Source organism: Microtus pennsylvanicus, chromosome 6, assembly GCF_037038515.1.
Source record: "Microtus pennsylvanicus isolate mMicPen1 chromosome 6, mMicPen1.hap1, whole genome shotgun sequence".
Taxonomy (NCBI): Eukaryota; Metazoa; Chordata; class Mammalia; order Rodentia; family Cricetidae; genus Microtus; species Microtus pennsylvanicus.
The window spans coordinates 97,034,069-97,054,703 of NC_134584.1; the positions used below are offsets into that span (position 1 = coordinate 97,034,069).

Here is a 20,635-nt window from a genome sequence, read left to right on the forward strand (position 1 = left end):
GAGGTCAGAGGACTTTAAAGGGCTCTCATTCCCTCCTTCCATCTTTATGTGGGTTCTAAGGATGGAGCCCAGGTTCTCAGGCTTGCCCAGTGTTTTCCCAGCGAACCACAGAACACTAATCTACAGGTGGAAACCCTGAGGATCACAGAGGTGAAGGATGTCCCCGAGGCTGCAATCAGTAAAGGGAAGAGCAGAGATTGAACCCGCGAGGTCGTGGAACTGAGGCCCCTTCCTGTGCACATCAGACAGGCACCACACTTCCTTCTTTCCTGGACCCCAGATCGGTCAGCCACTAGGGTACTCATTCGTTCATGCAACAATCCTGGACTTCAGTTCAGTGTTAGGTGCTGGTCATGTGGACCCTCCTGCAGTTTCAGGACTCCGCCTTGAGAGCTTGAACGCCATTTATTACAAAAGCCTGAGTTCATGGTATCTTATTATGAATAGCCCCTCCAAGACAACCAAGCCTCCCTCAACATGTTCCATCCCTGCACGAAGTCCTATTCAGGTGGGGTCTTAAGAACTGAGCGCTGGGCTATCCTGTGTTTATAAAATCGAATGGGTCCAAGCAACACCAGGCATATATACAATATACGTATCCAACAGGATCCCTATCAGTGGGGTGTGAGTGGGTGAGATTACAGCCTTCCTGGGAAAGAAGGAGGTGGTCCACAGCAGGGGGATGGGACCCAGGGGAGTGCAGAGAGCTTGGCCAGCTGCACAATTTGGTTTGAGTGGATGCTCAGCTGGGCAACTGTGGCATCGGGCCAGTCCTGTTCCACCCTGGATGTTCTAGGCCACCTGGATTTGCAGGTCCTCATCCTCGTCGAGGTCACTGGCTCCATCTCCGGCTTCCTCAGTGCCAAATCGGGTACTACGGATCTTCCCAAAAAGGGGGGCGTTTTGCTGCTGCCTTCGGAGCCTGAGGGGTGGGAGTGACAGGTCAGAGCAGGAATCACAGAGCATCTGTGCTGGTAGTGGCTCCACCCTTTCCAGCTACAATGCACTCAGATGGGGGGACTGCTATTGCCACCCCAATTTATGCACAAGGACAGAGGCACAAAGAAGTTAAATGACTTGCCTAAAGTCACTCAGACAGGAGATAGTGGGGTTGTCCTCTGAGCTGCAGTGCCAGCTCTCGTGTAGATGGCAGACTCAGAGGTGACCGGGATGGGGTTGGTCCCTCATAGGGATCCAAGAGACCAAGGAATAGGGTGTGGAGCGCACTACGCTCCTAGTGTCTGCTCAGCCCTAGTTCCTCACGGTACAATTTCCAAACGCAAAATGTGCTAGACAAACTTCATCCATACGATGAGGAGAAGGAGGTGGAGGAAACACACTGCCCCCAACAAGGCAGTTGCTCCGCGCATCTTACTGGAAGGCATGAATTATTAACGAGGCAGGGAGGGGCGAGAGTGCGGCTCCATTACTGCACAGTGATTTAGTGTGCTGTCCCGGAACATTAAAGCAAGAAAAGTTACAAACTAAAATGAGGCAGCAATCCTGGGTGGCCCTGCCCACCCCCGGCAGAGGTGCTGGGGAGGCTGAGCAGAGCCAGGCTGCCCATTTTGGGAGTTTATGGCTCCCTAGGAATGTGGCTGAGACTTCTAGAAAGCCCCAGGCTGTGAGTGACCTGCTGGGGTGTGTATGTACAGGGCTGGACCATGCGGACTGGGCATGCAATAAGCCCAGATCAGTGCCTGGGCCCTATATAAATTTCAGGTGTCACTCCAGGCTATGGGGAAACCGAGACTCCGATTATGCCACATAATCATGAGGCCTGGCTCCAAAACTTCTCCCAACCACAAGCTCTCAGCACACAGTAGCATTAGGTAGATGCTCAATAAACCCATTGCTGACCATCAGGAGATTCCACTAGGCCACCCACTATTGGGCAGTCACAAAGGGCTTTCCTTTGTCTTCTAGTACTGAGGGGGAAGGATCGGGCCCCTTTGTTGCCTCACAGTAGGTTCTTGACACAATTTCTATCTAGCCCACACGTAAGTCCCCTTCCAGGAGAGGCAATGAGAGTGGCCAATCAGTGCCAAGAGCGACTCAGTATTTGTTGGTCCAGATGCTCCCCCCCAATCCTCATGCAGTCCAGGCTAACCTCCAATTCCCTATGTAGCAGAGGATGACCGCCAATGTCTCTATCTTGAGTGCTGGCATCACACCCGTGGAAGCCCAGGTTAAGTTTATGTGGCGCTGGGAATCAAACCCAGATGTAGAATATTTGCAGCAAGCTGCCAAGCTACACCCCACCCCCCCAGTCAGGTGCAAATGACACCACAGCCTCTGTTGGCGCGGGTGCTTTTTAAAGATTCAATAAGCCCTCTTCACTTCCACAGTGACTGGTCTCCATTTTACAGTGGGGAGAGCTGACCCACAAGGGTTCAGTGTCCTAAGATCACCCAGTGTTTCCCCTACCCAAGAATGCTGGTTGCAGGACCTGGGTTGCAGGACCACAGGTAAGAAGGCGGGTATGGGTGTGGCCACACTAGCCACATGCTTTGGGGCTTCTTAGCTCTGATTCTGGAGGGCTCTGCCTGAAGTGCTTTGACACGTCCAGGTGGTCCTAGAAGTGAAGTATACGAAGGAGGCAGGATTTCGAGTGTTGGGACAGGGCGTGGGGACAGGAAAGGGGACGGTGTGCCAGGTGGGTGGATCTAAGCACCTCTCCACTTCCTTCAGGGCCGACAGTTCCTGCTATAGCTGAGGGACTTGGCCTGTCACTCTCTGTCATTTCCTGCCCTTCAACCTTTCATATTCCTGCTGACCCTGGGGTCACTCATCCCTAAGACCCCGGCGCATGCTGCTTCCTGCCAAGGACTCCCAGTATCACTGGCCCTGCCCAGAGCCCGGCCTCCTTGGCAGCTGGCCCATAGCCCAGCCTCCTTGGCAGCCCTCCATGAACTCACACCACCGGCTGGCCCACCCGAGGGAGACAATTCCAGAGCCTACAGATGGGCTGTCTTCCTGCAGCCACTCCCCACCAGCTTCCTGGCCCTGGCCTTTCCTGTTCAGAGAGGACAGGATTCAGGCCCCAGGAGCTCTTCCTTCTTGGTCTTCCCCTTTGGCTTTCTTGAGAGTTCTGGCCCTTGCCCTGTGCACTAGGGTCCCTGTGCATGTAGGGTCTTCCCCGCCTTTCCCCGCCTTGCAAAGCACCCCTGCCCACCTGGACTGTAGGTGTTCCAGCTGCACCTGCAGGTTCTCGCTCTGCTCTGTCTGCTCGTCCAGGGACCGCTGCAGCTTCCGTGCCTGGTTGTGGGCCTCATCCAGCTGGGTCGAGCAGGACAGAGAACAGGAGGATCAGCTTGGGCAGACGCTGCCCGGCTGCTCAGTCACGTCCCCTGTTCTCTGTGCCCAGTTTCCAGCTCTTGTTCCTGAGGCTCCCTAGGACTACTTCCATTCTGTTTTCCATCACTGTGGGCTGCCTGCCTCCAAATCTACCCAGCATGCATCAGTCTAACCAGCACCTATTCAACTGCCCAGCCACATAGCCCCTCCCCCTACTTACCTGCTTCTCATCAGATGCCTTTCATGCCCTGTCCATTCACCGAGCCAGTCATCAATCTGTTTGTATACCCCTCATCACCCAGCAGCCACCTGTTCCTCTAGCTCATTTATCCGTCCGTCTAATCCTCCTGCCTTCCACCTAACCATCCACACCGCCATTCACCTCACCTCACCCACTATCCTTCCCCTCCACCTGCCGTCATCTGCTCCCCGCCTTAGGTGCCAGGCCCCCCATATACAGCAGCACAGGTGAGCATGCGTCCCGCTCCTCTCAGGGCTGCCGGTACTTGCCTCATCCTCAGCCTGGGCCAGCTCTTTCTTGAGCTCCTCCACCCGCAGCCGCAGCTTCTTTACCTCCGTCTCGTGCTGCTCCACACGCCGGTTGGCGTGTGCCAGCTCTGCCACCTTCTCCTGGAACTGTTTTTTGAGCTTGCCATGCATATGTTTCAGATCTGCCAGCTCCTGCAGGGGTGGGAAGGCTCAGGTCACATGCCCACTCGGGGAGGCCCGGGGGTCAGTCAGGTGGGGGAGGGGGCCTGGCGTCTCCTCTAGAGGAATGTCACACTTTAAAGCTCAGTGATCAACTGGGGGCTGGCAGTGCCATCTAGTGAGGTCAGAAGGCTGGGTGGGTGACTCAGTGGCTCTACTTGGATGTATAACTGTAGTGAGCCAGGAAGGTGTCCAGTGGGCTGGGGAGCTTCAGGTCAGGGTCTGCGGAAGCAGCGAGGTCTACAGTCTTGGTCACAAGCCTATGTTAAACTTCTAAGTCTGGGATGAGCCAGACTGTGGAGTAACTATGTGGCACGGGAAGAGAGCTGAGGTCAGAGTGGGACAGCCAGGTAGAGAGATGGCCACCCCGCTCTGGGGAGTCTCATTCCCATCTACAGAAGGAGGGGCGTTCAGCCCTGTCTTTACTCTCTCCTTCACCAGCTCCAGCAGGGCCTGGTGGTCTGTCACCGCCTTCCACCTGGCAGTTGCCCACCCCACTCTGCTTACTGCTCTCACAACACAGCCCACAGTTCCTGCTTCCTCTACCTGGGCCCCCTTGTCACACCCGTCCAGTCGGGAGTCCCCATTTCTTCCGTGACTCCCCAGTTCTCGCTCTACCCTCGGAAAGTCAGTTCACTACCAGTTACCTCCTGTTTCTCCTGGAGACTTCAGCTCAAACTCAATGGCTCCGCCCCCACCCCCGAAGTCTTTAGGAATAGGCCTAACCACATATGATGAGAGCAATATGTCCTTCTAAGCCACCAGATTCATGGAGCAGGTAGACACACCTGTCTGTCCACTGCTGTCACTATCAGACAGCAGGTGTTCAGTCCATGTAGCCACCATAATTACCAGTGGCTTAATCTTATAGTAGTTGTTTAATAAATGCAATTATAGGTTGAATATCTTTTATCTAAAGTACCTAGGCTCAAAAATATTTCAGTTTTCGTTGAATTTTCTCTGTAGGCAAGGATGACTCTGAACTTCTGATCTTCCTGCCTCTACCTCCTGGATACTGGGACAACATCACACTACATTACATGGAGCTGCGGATGAGACCCAGGGCTCTGTGCATGCTTGGCAAATACTCTACCAAACTTTATCTTCAACCTAGATTCCAGAATTTTTGGACTTTTGGGGTATTCACATATATATCATGAGATCTCTTGGGGACAGGACCTGGGTCTAAACATAGAATCCATTAGTTTCGTGAATGTCATCAGGGCCTGATTGCAATTTTCTGTAGCGTTTTTATTGCCCTCGCATTTTGACTGGGACCTACCACACCTAAGTGTGAAATTTTCTGCTCTTTTGAGGCATCCTGTTGATGCCCAAAGTTGGGGGTGTCTGGTTTGGGGACCAAGGAGGCTCAGCCTGTACTGTAGTTATCCACATGCAGGACATACAATAAATGTGTTAATTAGCTGGATGGAGGTCCTGGGCATCACCCTCAGCCCCACCTTGTTCTTCTCGAAGAGAGCGGCCTGGCTGGCTCTCAGGTCACAGTCCAGGGCACTGGCATTCTGCCGCCGTCTGCGGGCCAAGGCCTCCTCCAGGTCTCCAACCTGTGCACGCAGCTTCTTGTTCTCCCTCTCTAGGCCCAGCTTCTCCGTCTCCAGCCTCTCTCTGCGGCCCCACTCGGCTGCATTTTCTGCCTGAAGCCTTTCCATCTGCAACAGCGAGGGATGCAGTGAGACTCCTGGGGGATAGGGGTGGAGAGACAAGCTAGATGTACCCCCCCAATCCTGCAGCCAAAAATGGCACCAGGAAGCAGATCCAGCTGCAGCAGCTATAATTACGCTGGGCTTTTTTTTTTCATCATGTTCAGGATGTGGGGGCGCTTCTGGGTTTTGTTTGGGAAAGGGGGTGCCTCCTGCAGGCTAGGCCCCTGGAGTGTGGCTGGCCCCTCACAGCACAGCACAGGCTTCTGTCTGTTTTCCACAGATTGCTCAATAGGTCCCCTGAACCCCTGAGTCCCAGGCACTGCCCCTCCCTCCTGCCAGCCACTCACCTCACCCCTCAGCTCAGCCATCTTGCGATCCATGCTAGAGCGTGCGCCCAGCTCATCCTCTAGGTCTTCAGACATGCGGCCCAGTTCATCCTGGTGTGTCTCCTTGAGGATGCTGAGCTGCAAAGACATCGCCCAGCCTGGTCATGAGGACCACCAGGATAGAGCCCAGAGGCAATGCTGGATGAAGGTGAGTACCAGCCAGGGTAATGGGGGCCCCAGGGGACCAGAGCAGGCTGAATCTGGCCACTCGGTATTTCAGATGTCTGTCCCCTCCTACCTCATCACAATCTGGCCTTTTGGTACCTGCACATGACTTGGTCAGTTCACTGTCCATCATGGGGATCAAGAGTGAACTTTAACAAAGTCAATTCAACCCTACACACACACACCAAAGCCCCTCTGAGCGTTTTCTCAGTCCCTTTAGATAGACCGCCAACTCCTGTGTTCTCACAAAGACATACAACATCATGTTCCTGTGTGCTCCTCCCATCCACCTGGCCTCGTCCCACTGCCCACAACTGCAAGCCTAGGGAACTTGCTTGCCTTCCCCATGGCTCTCAACGCACACTGGTGGCTCTAAACACCAGTGTGCATGTGTAGACATAAGAACCGCTGTGGGCACTTCTCCAAGCTCTGCTTCCCACAAGCACACAGTGAGCCTCTACAACAATGCTGTGGAAGGAAGCCAGGCACAAGAGAATTTCTCTGCTCGACTGTACATTGGTGCTCCATTTGTGTCCTTCTGCAACTATATTTGGTAGTCTGAATAGTGTGGGGCCAGGTTCCTGGACCCCAAAAGAAGAAGGGAGAGTCAAGTAGGCAGGGAGGGGCCTGGGACTCTTTTAGGAGCTTGAAGAGATTCCCAGGGAAGACCAGGTCTGGACAATTTTCCTATGCAATTCTCTGCTCTTTGACCTCTGTGATCCCAGAGGATCCGGCAAGGCTTTCCCAGGATGGCTGCGCCCCCTGGTGGCCATACCCAATCTGTACAAGAGGCAGACGTGGCAGCCAACTTCCCAAACTCAAGGGCCTCACTGCTAAGATAGGAAGGTGAGGACACAGCCCCTTTGACCACAAGGAGCTTCAATTTCACTTGACATACATTCACTTGACATACATACATCTGACACCTCCATTCTGACAAACCCTCTGAAATCCTACCTCTGACACGATTCTCCACCCACACGAGCCTTCTTTGTGTCCAGCAGATACACTGGTGTCTGCCTATTTCAGGACTGCCGCTGTGAGCACCCAGATCCCCTATCTTCTCACAATGAGAAGCCCCTTTAGGTCTCGGTCTCACTCCAAATAGCGTCTTGTAGGGAGTGCAGCAAGGATGTTGAGACAGGGGCTCACTCTGTCTCAAATTGGCCTTGAACTCAAGGCAATCCTCCTGTCTCAGTGTCCCACATGGTAGGATTACAGGTGTGACTTGCAACTCCTGGCTCAGATGTCATCTTATAGAGACCCTCCTCGGCCTCTTCATGCCATCTCCTTCATGTTATTTTCCCCCCACCCAAGACAGGGTTTCTCTGTGTAGCCCTGACTGTCCTGGAACTCAGAGATCCTCCTGCTTCTGCGTTCAAGTGCTGGCATTAAAGGCATGTACCACCACTGCCTGGCTCTTCATGCTGTTTTGGTGCCTTCTCAACACACACAGACCTCAGCTGATAGGCTACCAGCATCTCCCTGCCTGCTCTGGTGCTGGTCCTCAGAACCATGGCCAAGTGAAGAGATTCCACCCTAACCTGTCCCCAAGACTAGAACTCGCCAGCATGCAGCTGCCACCACCAGGAGGCCCCCTCCCTCCCAATAGCCTCCAGCCTTACTTGCTTGAGCATCTCCTGCTTGGTCTTGCTTAGCTCCTCATATTTGATCTTCCACTGGCTAAGCTCCCCCTCCAGCTTCTCGATGCTTCTGCTCAGGGCCAGTTTGTCCCTGGGGAGAGGAACAGGCAAGCACACGGACTTTATTAGACTCCTTTTGTTTTGACTTCATTTTTCAGGGGGTGTATTAGTTTGATTTGGTTGTTGTTTAAATGGTAGACTGTATTCTCCTACATTCTGCAGCTAGAAGTCCAAGATGAGGTGTGGGCAGGGGAGGCAGTCGGGAAGACGCCGCTATTTCATCTTCTCCCCAGCTTCTGCCAGTTACTGGTCCCTTTGGCTTTCCTTAGCCAAAGATGCAATGATACCCACAGAGGCATTATTCTGACTATCATCACAGGGCATGCTTTCTTCCTTCCTCCCCTCCCTCCCCCGACCCATGGAACCCCATGGAACCCCAGGCCTGGTGAGTACTCTACCACTGAGTTGGTTCCCTCTTCCCAAGCCCTTATTTTGATTTTTTTTTCAAAAGTAAAATCATATGTGTGAACCAAGTATATAATCTATACGCTTATTTCCTGGTCATCATGGCTGCAGAATATTCATGAGCATCCGATCATACCCTCTAGGTGCTGTCATCCGAGTTACTGATGAGCTACACATTCTAAATCCACTGGTCAGCTAAGTGCTCTGTCCATCCACCCACTCTCCTACTCCTCCAGTCTCTCTTGGTTCCTTCTCTCTGCAGATGGCTCCCTTTCCTCTCCCCTCACCCCTTCCTCTAGCCGGCCTCTGAACCTGACTGAGCCAGGACTCCGGCCATAACCTACTCCTTGTCCATCCACTTCTGATTCTCAGATTCCTGGCTTTCAAGGTCACCTGTTCATTGAGGACCCCTGCCTTTTACCTTTAGCCCAGATTTGCTGGGGCCTCCAGACCCATCCATCCACTCACAAATTGCTACCTTCCTGTGCCAAACAAAACTCCTCTAAAACCGACTTCCCAATTTCCTTTCCCATTCCTGCTTTCCTTGAGCCTGCTACCCTCTCTGTCACCAGAAGTTTGAGGTCACCAGAGACTACACAGCAAGCTCAAGGTCAGCTGGGGCTCATGTACTGAGGCTCTACTTTATAAACAAAGGATGAGAGATGGAGAGATGGTTTGGAGGTAAAAGTACTTGCTGGTCTTATGGAGGACCCAGATTTGGTTCCCAGCATCCAAAATGGAAGTTTACAACCATGTATAATTCCAGTTCCAGGGATTCCAATACCCTATCCTGGTACCCATGGGCACCGGACAGTCACATGGTACACATACATACAAATCACTCACACACATAATTTGTTTTTTGAGACAGGGTTCCCTGTGTAACTAACTGCCCTGGATGTCCTAGAATTTACTCTGTAGACCAGGCTGGTCGCCAACTCACAGAGATCTCCCTGCCTCTGACTCTCTGGTGTTGGCATTAAAGGTGTGTGCCGCCGCCACCACCCAGCAAAGAAGGCACACATAAAATAAATTTTTAAAAAATCTTGATTAAAAAATGAAAAAGTCACAGTAGTGGTGGATTCACTCACTACTCTAAAATCTTAGATTGTGGAGCTAGAGATTTAGCTCAATGGTAGAGTGCTTGCCTCCCAAGTCCAAAGCTCTCTGGCTGGGTTCTTTTCTCATCTGGCAGGGGCTGGAGAGGGGGATGGGGCAGGGATTGGGCATGGGCGGGGGTGGGGTGGGGGTGGGGAATGACAAAAAGACCAAACAAAACAAGAACAACAAAAACAGAAACCCAAGCAACCCCAAAAACCAAAAACCCCCAAACCACCCCAAGGTAACTAAAACCCGAGCTTGTGCCTCAGTAGATTTCATGTAATCGCCTGGGATCCCAGGGTGCCCAGCCCCAGGCCCCACCTTCCCCTCAGGACTCACTCTCGTTCCTTGAGCAGCACCTTCTGAGATTCGTCCAGCCGCAGCCGCAGGGCAGTCAGCTTGGAGGCATCCTCCTCTGTACTGGCTGTGTCCTCCCAGGGCAGGCGGTTGCGATCCTGGCGGCCTGAGCTAGCCCGAGAGCCCCCAGCCGCCACACTGCAGGTATCCCAGCAGCCCTCAGGCTCCTCTGCTCTGCTCTTCAGCAGGCTCTCTACCAGGTCCAGCTCCTGTGGGGACCAAGGTAGGGACTGCACCTGGCCCAGGGCCTCGCCCTGGCCACCATCCTCATGGCCATCTCTGGCCCTGCTCTGGAAGGAGCTTGCTAAATGACCTGGGACAGGTGACATAGGACCTCTGGGCCCTGGTTTCTTTTGCTGCTTACTTCCTTCTCCTTCTGTGGGCCTCTTCCTTCACATCTTGGAAGTACACTGCCAGCCCCCAGAATTTCCTATATCCTGGGAGGGCCCCCTGTCGCCCCAAGTATGCAATCATTGGGTGAACTAGTTGGAACAGATGCTGAAGTGGGGATTTCTACTAGGGCTTAGGATTCCAATTCAGGGGCAAACATGGTCACAGGGAGATTGGTGGCTCCAAGAACTTCTGAAGGACTGACCTCCCACCCTACTGACTTCAGGTCGTCCTGGTGGGGCACTCTGGTTGCCACCTGGGACAGATGGAAATACCAGGAAGGAGGATCACAGAATAGAGTGCCTGGGCTGGTGTGCAAACACACACTGCAGACCTGAGGCTCCCTACACTGTCCCTAGAGACTCAGGGGCTGTGAGGACAACCAAACCATAAGAGGGCAAGAAGAGGACGAGGCCCTGGCAGCTAGGTTAGAGAATGTCTTCAAATACCAGGCCACAGGGAGAGGGCTAGGCCAGAGAGGAGGGTGTCAGCTAAGAGTCTCATTGCTAGGATCTGGTCTCCCGGGGACCAAAGCCCATGCCTTGCCTGTGTGGCCTGCCCTGGTACCATTATCCTGTCCCAGCCATACTACGTGTTACCACTCACTATCAGGAGCAAAGCCAGCAGCTGGAGAAGCAGCACAGACCTTGCTTAGTTCTGCATCTTCCTGTCTCAGGGACTGCTGTAGCGACTAAGGAGATAATGCATCTATAGGCATGAAGTTAAGGGTATAGATACCACTACTCCCCAGGCTCAGCAGGCCATGACCACCAACTACCTACTATGGATTCTGGCACTTCCCACAGCTGATGTGAATGCCTCCTATCAGTCTGGGCTTAACTAACTTCTTTGGGGAAAGCTTTTCTGACGCCCCTCCCAAAGGCCTGGCTCAGGACCAGAGAGCCAGCTCTACTACTAATCTAAGCCAAGTCCATGGATCTCTCCTGTGCTTGGTGTGGAAGATTCTTTGATTTTGATGACATCTAAGGTGTGGGGGGATGGGGGGCAGACCGCCAGAACTTGGAGCTCTCCAAGGCAAGATGATCTTTACCTGCCCTCTCCACTACCACCACGTGGGGCTGACGGACTCCCCACTGGAAACCAGATCCTTACTAGTTCTTTTTCATTGCTCCCTCCCACCTGTGCCCCTGTGCAAGGCTGGCCCAAATGCCAGCCTTCTTCTAAGCCATGTAGTTGGGCGCACCTGGCTACCAGGCGGCCTTTCCGCCCCGATGTCGCGCACAGGTTCATTCTCGCGCTCAGGCTCCGGGCCATCGTGTGTCTTGTCCACTGCACCACGTGCTCCCCGCAGCCGGGCCAGCTCGCGGCCGCGCGCCTCGCACTCGCCCTGGGCCTCCTGGCGCTCGCGGCGCGCGCCCGCCAACTCCTTGGTGAGCGTGTCCAGGCGCTGGCGCAGTTGGCGCACCTCCTCGCGCGCACGGTTGCGCTCGGCGCGCACCTTGCTCCACTTCTCGCGCCAGTTCGCTGTGCAGTCGGACCACCAGCGCATCGTTTTCTCCATTTGCGCGGCTCGTGCGCGCGCCTCCTCCAGCTCCCGCAGCCGCAGCTCCTCGCGGCTCTCCCAGTCGCCGTCGGCCAGCAAGGCGGGCGCGGGCAGGGGTAGCGCGGGTGGCGGCCCCGGTGATGGCGTGCCGCTGGGCGGCGTGGGTGGCAGCGAGTCGGCAGGGCCCATGCGATCGGGGGAAGGGCTGCCCAGGATGGTAAGCAGGCTGCTCTTGGACAGCTGCGGGGATTCCGCCAGTCGCGGGCTCGGGCCGTGGCTCATAGTGAGGCTGGGCGGGCCTTGGGTGCGAACTCGTCAAGGACGATGCGGGACAAGAGACCTACATGATACCACTGTGTGTGATGGACGTCGCGACTCAGCCGCGACCCACTGCTCCCTAGGATACCCGTCTCGGACGCCTCTTCAGACCTGAGAGAGAACACAACCATTATTGGGCTGTGACCCCCACTGACAGTCACCCAATCAGCCAGCCCTGTGCAGGCTCAGGGGAAGAAGTGGGCAGTACCGGCAGAAGCAGGAAGAGGGAGGTGTGTTCCAGGGCAGCCCCAAGGAGGCTACCCTTCAGCCACTTTCTCCCTGGCTCCAATTCCCCTCATCCCTTCAAGGTGGTTGATCCGAACCCTTGATTTGTTGTCTGAGCTTCATGTAAGCCACTGGGCCTTTCTGGGCTTCCGCTTCTCCTCTATGGGGGCAGGGTTCAGGGTAAAGAAACCCAGGATACCTTCATCAGAGTGCGCTTCAGGTTCACCTGGAGCCTTGCTTAACAATTAGCCCGGAGTGTTTGGCAGGTATACAGCAGAGACTACATTTCAGGAGTTCATGTTTGGGGCTTGGGAATATTCAAGTAACCTCTGGGCAGGTCCAAGTCTCTGTCTCCCCAGCCCCTCCATGAGACGCCATTAACAAGCCCTCTCCTACTGAGCTATGGCCCCAAGCCTGTGTCACCCTCATTCCTTAAGGTTCCATACATATCTCAACCCCAAAGGCACTGTATGGACAGTCACCAGACAGCCACAAGGACCCAGGCTCTCGTTCCTGACAGGCTGTGTACCCTTCCTTTCTGACTCAGTGTCTTGGCCTGTGTGATGAGTTGGTAGCTTTGGCGCCCACAAGCATCTAGACGTTTCTGCACACACAGACACATCTGTGAACATACGAGCAACCCCAGCCACACAAAACAGGGATAAGTGACACATACAGTCAGAGGCGGACCTACGGGCACACAGCCATACGCATAGATACAGATACACATGTATACATATACCAGCACGCTAATGGACCCCCAAAAATACACTCTTAAGGGAAATCTCAACACACACTCCTTCCCCGTTTTCCTGGCCCAGTTCCACTAGAACAGCCCTAAGAGAAACAATACGAGCATCTGCAGGGGAGAGGAGAGGAGGGAGTTGGCAGGAAGCCCAAGCACAGTGATGAAGTTCAGTCTTCCCACAACCCTACAGTAGAAGTGTGGCAGTGGGGGCTGCTGCCACATCCACGGCCTAGAAGCTGCCAGGCCTGGCATAGGGCTCTGCTTGGCTGAGAGAGGCCTCCAACTGGCTCCTTCCAGAAATTCTAAGCCCCTGGCACAGGAGCAGGGCAGACATCATCCAGGCCCCTAATGGCTTCCAGGCTGGGGCCTCCAAAGTCAGCCCTGGCCTCTGGGGTGCACGGTGGGGGGAAGGTAGGAACGGTGGGGCAGGGAGAAGGCTGTGAACACCTTCTGCCTTTCTCCTCAGGCCCAGAACAGGTACGCACATGCACGGGGGAAGAGGTGGAGCACACCCACCCCACCCCCACAAGCACACCTGTGCAGACCCCTGTGCAGCTGGCCTCCGCCTAGCAACACTTCCCCACCCCACCCCCTACTCACATAACAGCCTTGGAAACACTCAAGGAGCTGTGGAAACCCAGGTACACAGAGGCCCTGCTCATGCCTCATGCTATAGATAGGCAGGCAGGGCCCAGCTGCCTGTCACTTGCCCCTCCCTCCCCAGGGTCGGTGCCTTTTTCCTGTGGTGACATTAAGGGGGGTGGCTCCTGATTACCTTCGGCTGCCACTGCACTGCACTCCGAGGAGCAGCTCAGGGTGGGGGCAGCGCCCACAGGCTCAGAGAGTGCCTGTCTACATCCCTTCCAAAGCCAGCCAGCCCACGCTTCCAACCTGGATGCCATTAGGAAATGTCCTGATATGCCCTGTCCCATCCCGCAGCCATACCTGGCCAAAGACCCCTTCTAGCACTGCCTGCCACTCCGTAGGGACATCCGTGCCACTTACAACTTGGTACTTGCCTCAAGTTGGCTAGTGGGATGGAAGATGTGGAGCTGTATTATATGGCCTTGCATCTGAGCCGAGCAGCAGAGCTAAGCAGGTCTTGGAGCTCCTGAACCCCAGCCATAACTCAGTCCCTGCCTGCTCCAGGAAGCAAGGACACTTTGACTGGACACTCACTGAAGGCCACAGGTTCAGCGCTCTCCATGGAGAGTGGCCACTGTCTTCTTTTTGTTCACAGACTCATTGGGAACCTCTCTCCCTCTTCTTGTCTATATCTGCAAACTCCCACATATCCCTCAGGACCCATCTGTATCACTTCCTCGTCTTTCCTAATCTCTGGGTATTTCATGCCAGTTTTCCTGAACCCCAACTGCCTTGTTTTGGGGAATGAACATACTGTGATGCTCTCAAAGGCTTCTTGGTCTTGTTGGCTATCTGAACAGAGCCGAGCCGGGAAGGATGCTAAGTGAATGTTTCCTGAGCTCAGGGAAGATGGACAAAGCTCCTATTAAGGGATCAGACAGTTTGGGAGAGTTGTATCATCCCATAAATCAGAAGTCGGTTTTCGGCCCATTGCTAATACAAGTAGGTGCCTAAGCCCATCCGTGGTCAAGGAGTCACACCTCTGAGCTCTTGCCCGAGGAAGTCTCTTTGATTGGGGGGAGCAGGGAGATACTCAACTTTGTATTCCGTCCTCAGTGTTTGGTTGGTTCTCTCAGTACCCGTGGAGAAGAATGAGCAAAAACACTAAGACCTGGACGGGGGCCAGCTGATGGGCTGGGGTACCCAGGGACCTCTCCACAACTCAGACTCCTCCCACGTCCTCTTAGAATCTTTCAGGTGGACTCTGGGCTAAGCCTAGGGCCACAGGCCTAGCTGTGGGTAGGGATCAGAGCCCAGTAGGAAACCACAGGGGGACTGCCTGATTGGATAAGTGCAGGGCCCAAGGCTGGTCAGCCCACAGACTGTCGGATATTGAGAGAGCCCAGCATACAGTTGCTGGACCTCCTGGAGAGAAACGGAGGAGTGGGAAGAGGGGGGAGAGCTAGGTCTCCATGCTGGAACAGAGCCCAGGTAGCACAATATTGAACTAAAGAGTCACAAAAAATATCCTAAGTCACAAATTCCAACATTTCCCTTACAGCAGGGTCAACCGAGGCCTAGATGGACAGTTACTTGCCTGCCACAGCACAGCATCCTAGTAGTAAACGGAGGAGGAAAAGTGGAATTGGATGCCTCTGAGGCTGGGTCATGACTACCTGAGGAGCACCACCTCCCTGGGAGCACCTACTGGGGGGGATCTTCAGACATGAGGCCCACCAAACAAATGCGGCTTGGATAAGGGAAAGTGAAAGCCTTCGTGGGCACCGACATCCAGCAACTCTTGGGATGGCACAGTCGTGTACAACAGACGTTAATCCTAGCTTCGCTATCGATATGCCGTGTGGAACGTGCAGGTCCCTGGTCTCTGGGCCTGTTTCCTTATGTATAGAATCGAGAGGCACCAACATGATTCTTAAGACCTCCAGCAGGTATGCAGACTCCGCGCCAATAAGAACCAATCCAACTCCCACAAAAGCTCAGGGTCGAATAAGGGACATATCTCACTTACACAGACTGAAGCCGCGGGATGGGGAAGAGGCATGCAGACTTCACTCCGGCACTGCCAGGGTAGTGGGCTGCTGCGGCCCCTCCCTTCTCTTAGCCCCGAGCCCTTGCTCCACCTGTCCCCGTTACTTCCCGAAGTTAGTTTTCTGCTTTCCAGGGCCCTGTGTAGCCTCAGTCCCTACTTGGTCGCCCCTTCGCGGGCCACTAGCCCCGCTCCCCCTAGCGGCTGGCGGGGGTGCGGGGGTCCGGTCCTGCAAGGCAGGTCCCGCCCACCCCACCGCGCGGCTTCCATTGGCAGTGCCGAGGGTCTGGGAGTGAAACCGGGCTCTGATTGGCCAGTGCCACCCGTCCGTCCGGCACTCGCCATGGTGACCACGTTGGGTCCCCCGGGAGAGTTCCACATTCCGCCCCCGCCCGCCGCCCCTCCCGGCCCGGCCGGCATTCCACGGGCGCCCCCTCCCCCACTGTCCGGCCTCGGGACCTGGCCCCCGCCGGGGCGGGGGCGGGTTGGGGGACCCCTAAGAGGGGACTAGAAAGTTGGGCTCAGAGTTTGGGGTTCGTCGGGCCCCGCCCCGGCTCCTGTCCCGGCAGCAAAGCTCGTCCCGCGCGTGAGAGGCTCCGGGCCGCAGCAAATCCCCGGCCGCCGTGACCTCCCGCCCCACGATCCCCTCTCACCTCGGGTCCCGGACGTCCGAGGTGCCGCGCAGGGTGGAGAGGGCGCGGGGCTGGCTGCAGCGGCCGTCGGGAGGGCCGGGGGAGGGCCGCCGAGTCTCCTCCTCCCGCCGGGGGAGGGGAAGGGGAGCGGGCGGGGGCCCCGTGTGGGGCGCGGCCTGCGGCGGGCTGGGGCCAGGCCGCGGGACCCCCGCTGGCTCACCCAAGCGCGGGATCTTTCACGCATCTTCCACGACCTCGGCTTTCCCGCCAATCAGGGACAGGAGTGGGCACCACGGGCCCACGTGGAGCGTCACCAAGTCCTCACTTTGGTTAACTGCATTCTTCCCAGTGCCAGCGTTGTCAACGACTGGACCTGGGCCAAAGAGTCCATGTCCTCAACGGGCCTCAATTTCCCTTATTTGTACAACCAGAGTGACCTCAGGCCTATAACGGAGCGTGATGGGGACTCACACTGTGGAGTTTTTCCCTCTGTGCGATGGTGCCTGGCAGAGCCCTCCTACCCCCTGTGCACAGCCCTTGGGGTCGCTACCTCTCTCCTGGGGGTAGAGTGTCTGTAGCCTTGTCAAGAGAAGAGGAAGATCAGGCTGTGTCTCTCCACCACATCCTGGTGCGAGGTCTTTCTGTCTTACATAGAGGACCAAAAGTCACAGAAATGTCCTAGCAGCTAGGCCACATTGATGATTGTCTAGAAAAGATAAAGACTGTGAAGATAAATGAGTCATACCTTTTGATTAAAAATGTTTCAATTCAAAGACAAGGTCTCCTGAGTAAATTGGGAGCATAGGAACCTTAGGAGAAGGTTGAAGGAGAGGGGAGGGGCAGGGAGGGGAGCAGAGAAAAATGTAGAACACACTAAAAATCAATAAAATAAAATAAAAAATAAAAAATATTGGGTATTTAATAAAATGTGCTGTTAACGCTTAAAGAATGTTTCAATTCTTATTGTGGTCATGTGCTTAATAGTTTGTGAAGAACGAATCAAGTATGAGTGTTGAAGACGGTTTTTTTTAGGAAGTTGGGCAGGAGCAGCCTTCCTAGCTGATTGGCTGTAAGAATTTTTTTTCCCCCAAAAAACCATCAGGGCTAGCCAGGTATGGTGGTGCACACCTTTAATCCCAACACTTGGGACCTTTAATCCCAGCATCTGTGAGTTCGAGGCCAGCCTGTGCTACCTATATAGTGAGTTACAAGACAGCCAGGGCTATTGTAGAGAAACCTATCTTACAAAACAGACAAGGGCTGCCTCGGAAACAAGGATCACTTTGAATCCTTTTCCTCCCTAAGAGCACCATGTGTGTATCTGGTGCCCTCGGAGGTCAGAAGATGGGGTCAGATCCCCTGAAATGAGTTACGGATAGTTGTGAGCCACCAGGAGGGTGCTGGGAACCAAACTGGGGCCCTCTGAAGCAGCATCACGTGCTCTTAACCTCTGAGCCAGCTCCTCAGCATCTTCTGAGAGTTCAGTACTTGTTTTTGAAGGCAGTCACTTCCCCCATAGACCACTCACTCTGTGGTCTTCTGCTCCCTTTTCTGCTTCGCCTCCACCGACTTCGTGAAATCCCACAGATTTTGCAAGTTCTGTAGTTTCACTTGTCACTTGCTGTGTGGGTAGTGTGTGGCGGACGCTCAACAGCAGCTGTAATCTGCGGGAGACGTGTTTGGGTGGGAATGCTTGTGTTTAGCGTCAACAGATTACCAGCCTGCAGGGGCGGGGGGTGCCCTCTGCTTCCCGTCCAAGTGCAACTTGGGAGAGCCACACCTTGAAAACTCAGAGCAAGGATGTCTCTTTTTTTTTTTTTTTTTTTTTTGGTTTTTCGAGACAGGGTTTCTCTGTGGTTTTGGAGCCTGTCCTGGAACTAGCTCTAGAGGGGGGAAAATGAAAAGTCAGATTGGCTTTTGGCTCAGGTAGGATCTCACAGTAGTGAGCTGTCCCTTTGAGACAGGATGTCCCAGCGGTGACTGCCCTGAATCAAGAGCTCTTTCCCTAGTGTTTGGAGGTGATAAATGGTGGGAGGCTGATGGTGTATTTCATCACAACTGAGCCCTCTCTCTTTGGAGAAGAAGTGCTGAATACCGCCCTGGGGTGTGTGTGTGTGTGTGTGTGTTTTGCATAGGGTGTGTGAGGGGAGCCACTCACTCATGAAAAGCTAGTATATGCTAGCCATAGGCTGGACAGCCCCCACCAGTTACCTAGCTGCACAGCTATCCTGTATACTGGGTGTCATGTCACGGTGAACCCAGTGAATATCAGAAACAATGGTTGGCTTAGGTTCACCCTGGAAGTCACAGAGCCCATATCTCTCAGTTCGGTCACGGTCACCTCTCCAGGCATCTCTGGTGAAATACCAATCTGATTTTAGCCTCCCCCACCAGGGGGACAGGACATGAGGTTCTGTCTTTTAGACTCAAGATACTGGAAACTGATAATGGCCTGTACTATCCCTTCTATACCCCTGCTGTTATCTTTGCCATTGACTTTTTTTTTGAGTCATTTTACTTTTTAGAATGTAAGTATATTTTAAGGAAATGCTTCATATTATTAGAGTAAATAAAAGAACCGTGTATAAGTTGCTATAAATAGAAGAAAATCCATTAAAATGAATAGCATTCAAACAAAAGAATACTCTTAAAATCTAGCTAGAAAGCTGTATGTGGTGGCATATGCCCGGAACTAGCTCTTGTAGACCAGGCTGGCCTTGAACTGCCTCCCGAGTGCTGGGATTAAAGGCGTGTGCCACCACCGGCCCGGCTGTGGCATATGCCTTTAATCCCAACACTCAGGAGGCAGAAGCAGACAAGTCTCTGAGTTCAAGACCAGCCCAGTCTACATAGTAAGTTTCAAGCCAGCCAAAGGTTACATAGTAAGACCCTATCTCAACAAAATGAAATAAATAAAATTTAGCTAGAAACATTCTCTTTGTCCAAAAAGATTGTTTGTTCAACCGTGTGCACTGGCGGTGTTAACAGCAGTCAGGAAGCAGCAGGAAACCCTGACCATCATAGGTGAATAGGTAGAAAAACTGTGCCTATACACAGTGAAGTATTATTAAACATCTTAAAAGGATAGTTTTTCCAAAGGTTATATAGCCCAGGCTGGCTTCGAACCTTTGATTTTACTGCCTATTCACCCGAGGGCAGGAAACAGGCTCCTGTAGTTCACTTTGGCCTTAGTCTTGGTACACAGCTAATGACAACCTTGAATTCCTGGTCCTCCTGCCTTGGCCTCCCGAATGCTGGCATCACAGGCACATGCCATCAGCTCCATCTGATATAACATGACTGACTCTCGATAGTGGGCACTGCGGAGTCAGCCAGTCAGAGAAGGACACACCCACTGGGAGATCCTGGTTATAAGAGCCTTACAGTAGCTGCACTTATAGAGACACATTAGAGTGTTTCAGCCAGGCGTGGTGTTGGCACACCCTGCACTCGTGGTGTTGGCACACCTTTAATCCCAGCACTCGGGAGGCAGAGGCAGGTGGATCACTGTGAGTTCGAGGCCAGCCTGATCCACAGAGCAAGTTCCAGGACAGCTAAACTGTTACACAGAGATACCCTGTCTCAAATTAATTAATTAATTAATTAATTTAAAAAAAGAAAAGAGCACTCGGGAGGCAGAGGCAGGCGGATCTCTGTGAGTTCGAGACCAGCCTGATCTACAAGAGCTAGTTCCAGGACAGGCTCCAAAACCACAGAGAAACCCTGTCTCGAAAAACCAAAAAAAAAAAAAGAAAGAAAAAGAAAAAGAAAAAAGAAAAGAAAAGAAAGAGTGATCGCCAGGCCTTTGGGTCTGGTGAAAGGGGCATTGTCTTTGGGAAAACCAAAAAGGCTTGGGGATAGACAATGGTGTTGGCTGCACGACAGTGTATTACTTCATGTTGCAGAACTCTATAGCTATAAATGGATAAAATAGCAAATTTTGTCATATATATATATGTATATGTTACCACAGTTAAACTTTTAAATTGAGATTTCTTTCTTTCTTTTTTTGAGAGACCAGTGCTCATTCACTCTGTGGCTGAGTCTGGCTTTGAACTGAAGGCCTCCTGTGGCGCCCTCCTGAGTGCTGGAGTTACAGGTATGTGCCCACCACCAAGCTCAGCTCAGGGATCTTGCTTTCTGTGTTTAATAAAAGAGTGAAAAAATATGGGGTGGGGGAGGGAATATATGTCTGGGTTAGAAAACCTAAACCCCAGCAGGCACAGAGGTAGTCCCAGCTACTCCAGAAGGCTGACTGGAGCCCAGAACTCCTGGGCTGTGGTGTGCTATGGAGATTGGGTGTCCCCACCAAGCGCTGCCTCAATATGGCTACTGCCAGGTTGCTTTAGGAAGGGGAACTGACCCAAATCAGGAGGAACACAGCAGGTCAGAATGTCTAT

The 20,635-nt window shown here is 53.5% G+C and overlaps 1 protein-coding gene across 4 annotated transcripts; it reads right to left on the reverse strand.

Moving 5' to 3' along the window:
• Positions 1-386: 386 nt before the first annotated feature.
• Positions 387-16,350, reverse strand: Ccdc102a (coiled-coil domain containing 102A). 4 transcript variants are annotated; one of them, XM_075976955.1, is made up of 10 exons: positions 16,257-16,313; positions 12,207-12,383; positions 11,381-12,109; positions 9,769-9,995; positions 7,846-7,954; positions 6,017-6,133; positions 5,466-5,675; positions 3,808-3,978; positions 3,176-3,279; positions 387-922 (listed from the first exon to the last, which is right to left on the reverse strand). In XM_075976955.1, the coding sequence occupies exons 3-10, from the start codon at positions 11,960-11,962 to the stop codon at positions 793-795; spliced, it is 1,650 nt and encodes a 549-aa protein (XP_075833070.1). In that variant the 5' UTR covers positions 11,963-12,109; positions 12,207-12,383; positions 16,257-16,313; the 3' UTR covers positions 387-792. The 4 variants fall into 4 exon arrangements, with proteins under 4 accessions (XP_075833070.1, XP_075833068.1, XP_075833069.1 ...); XM_075976953.1 differs by lacking the exon at positions 12,207-12,383 and having other exon boundaries at positions 16,257-16,350; XM_075976954.1 differs by lacking the exons at positions 12,207-12,383; positions 16,257-16,313 and adding an exon at positions 15,586-15,786.
• Between the last annotated feature and the right edge of the window lie 4,285 nt (positions 16,351-20,635).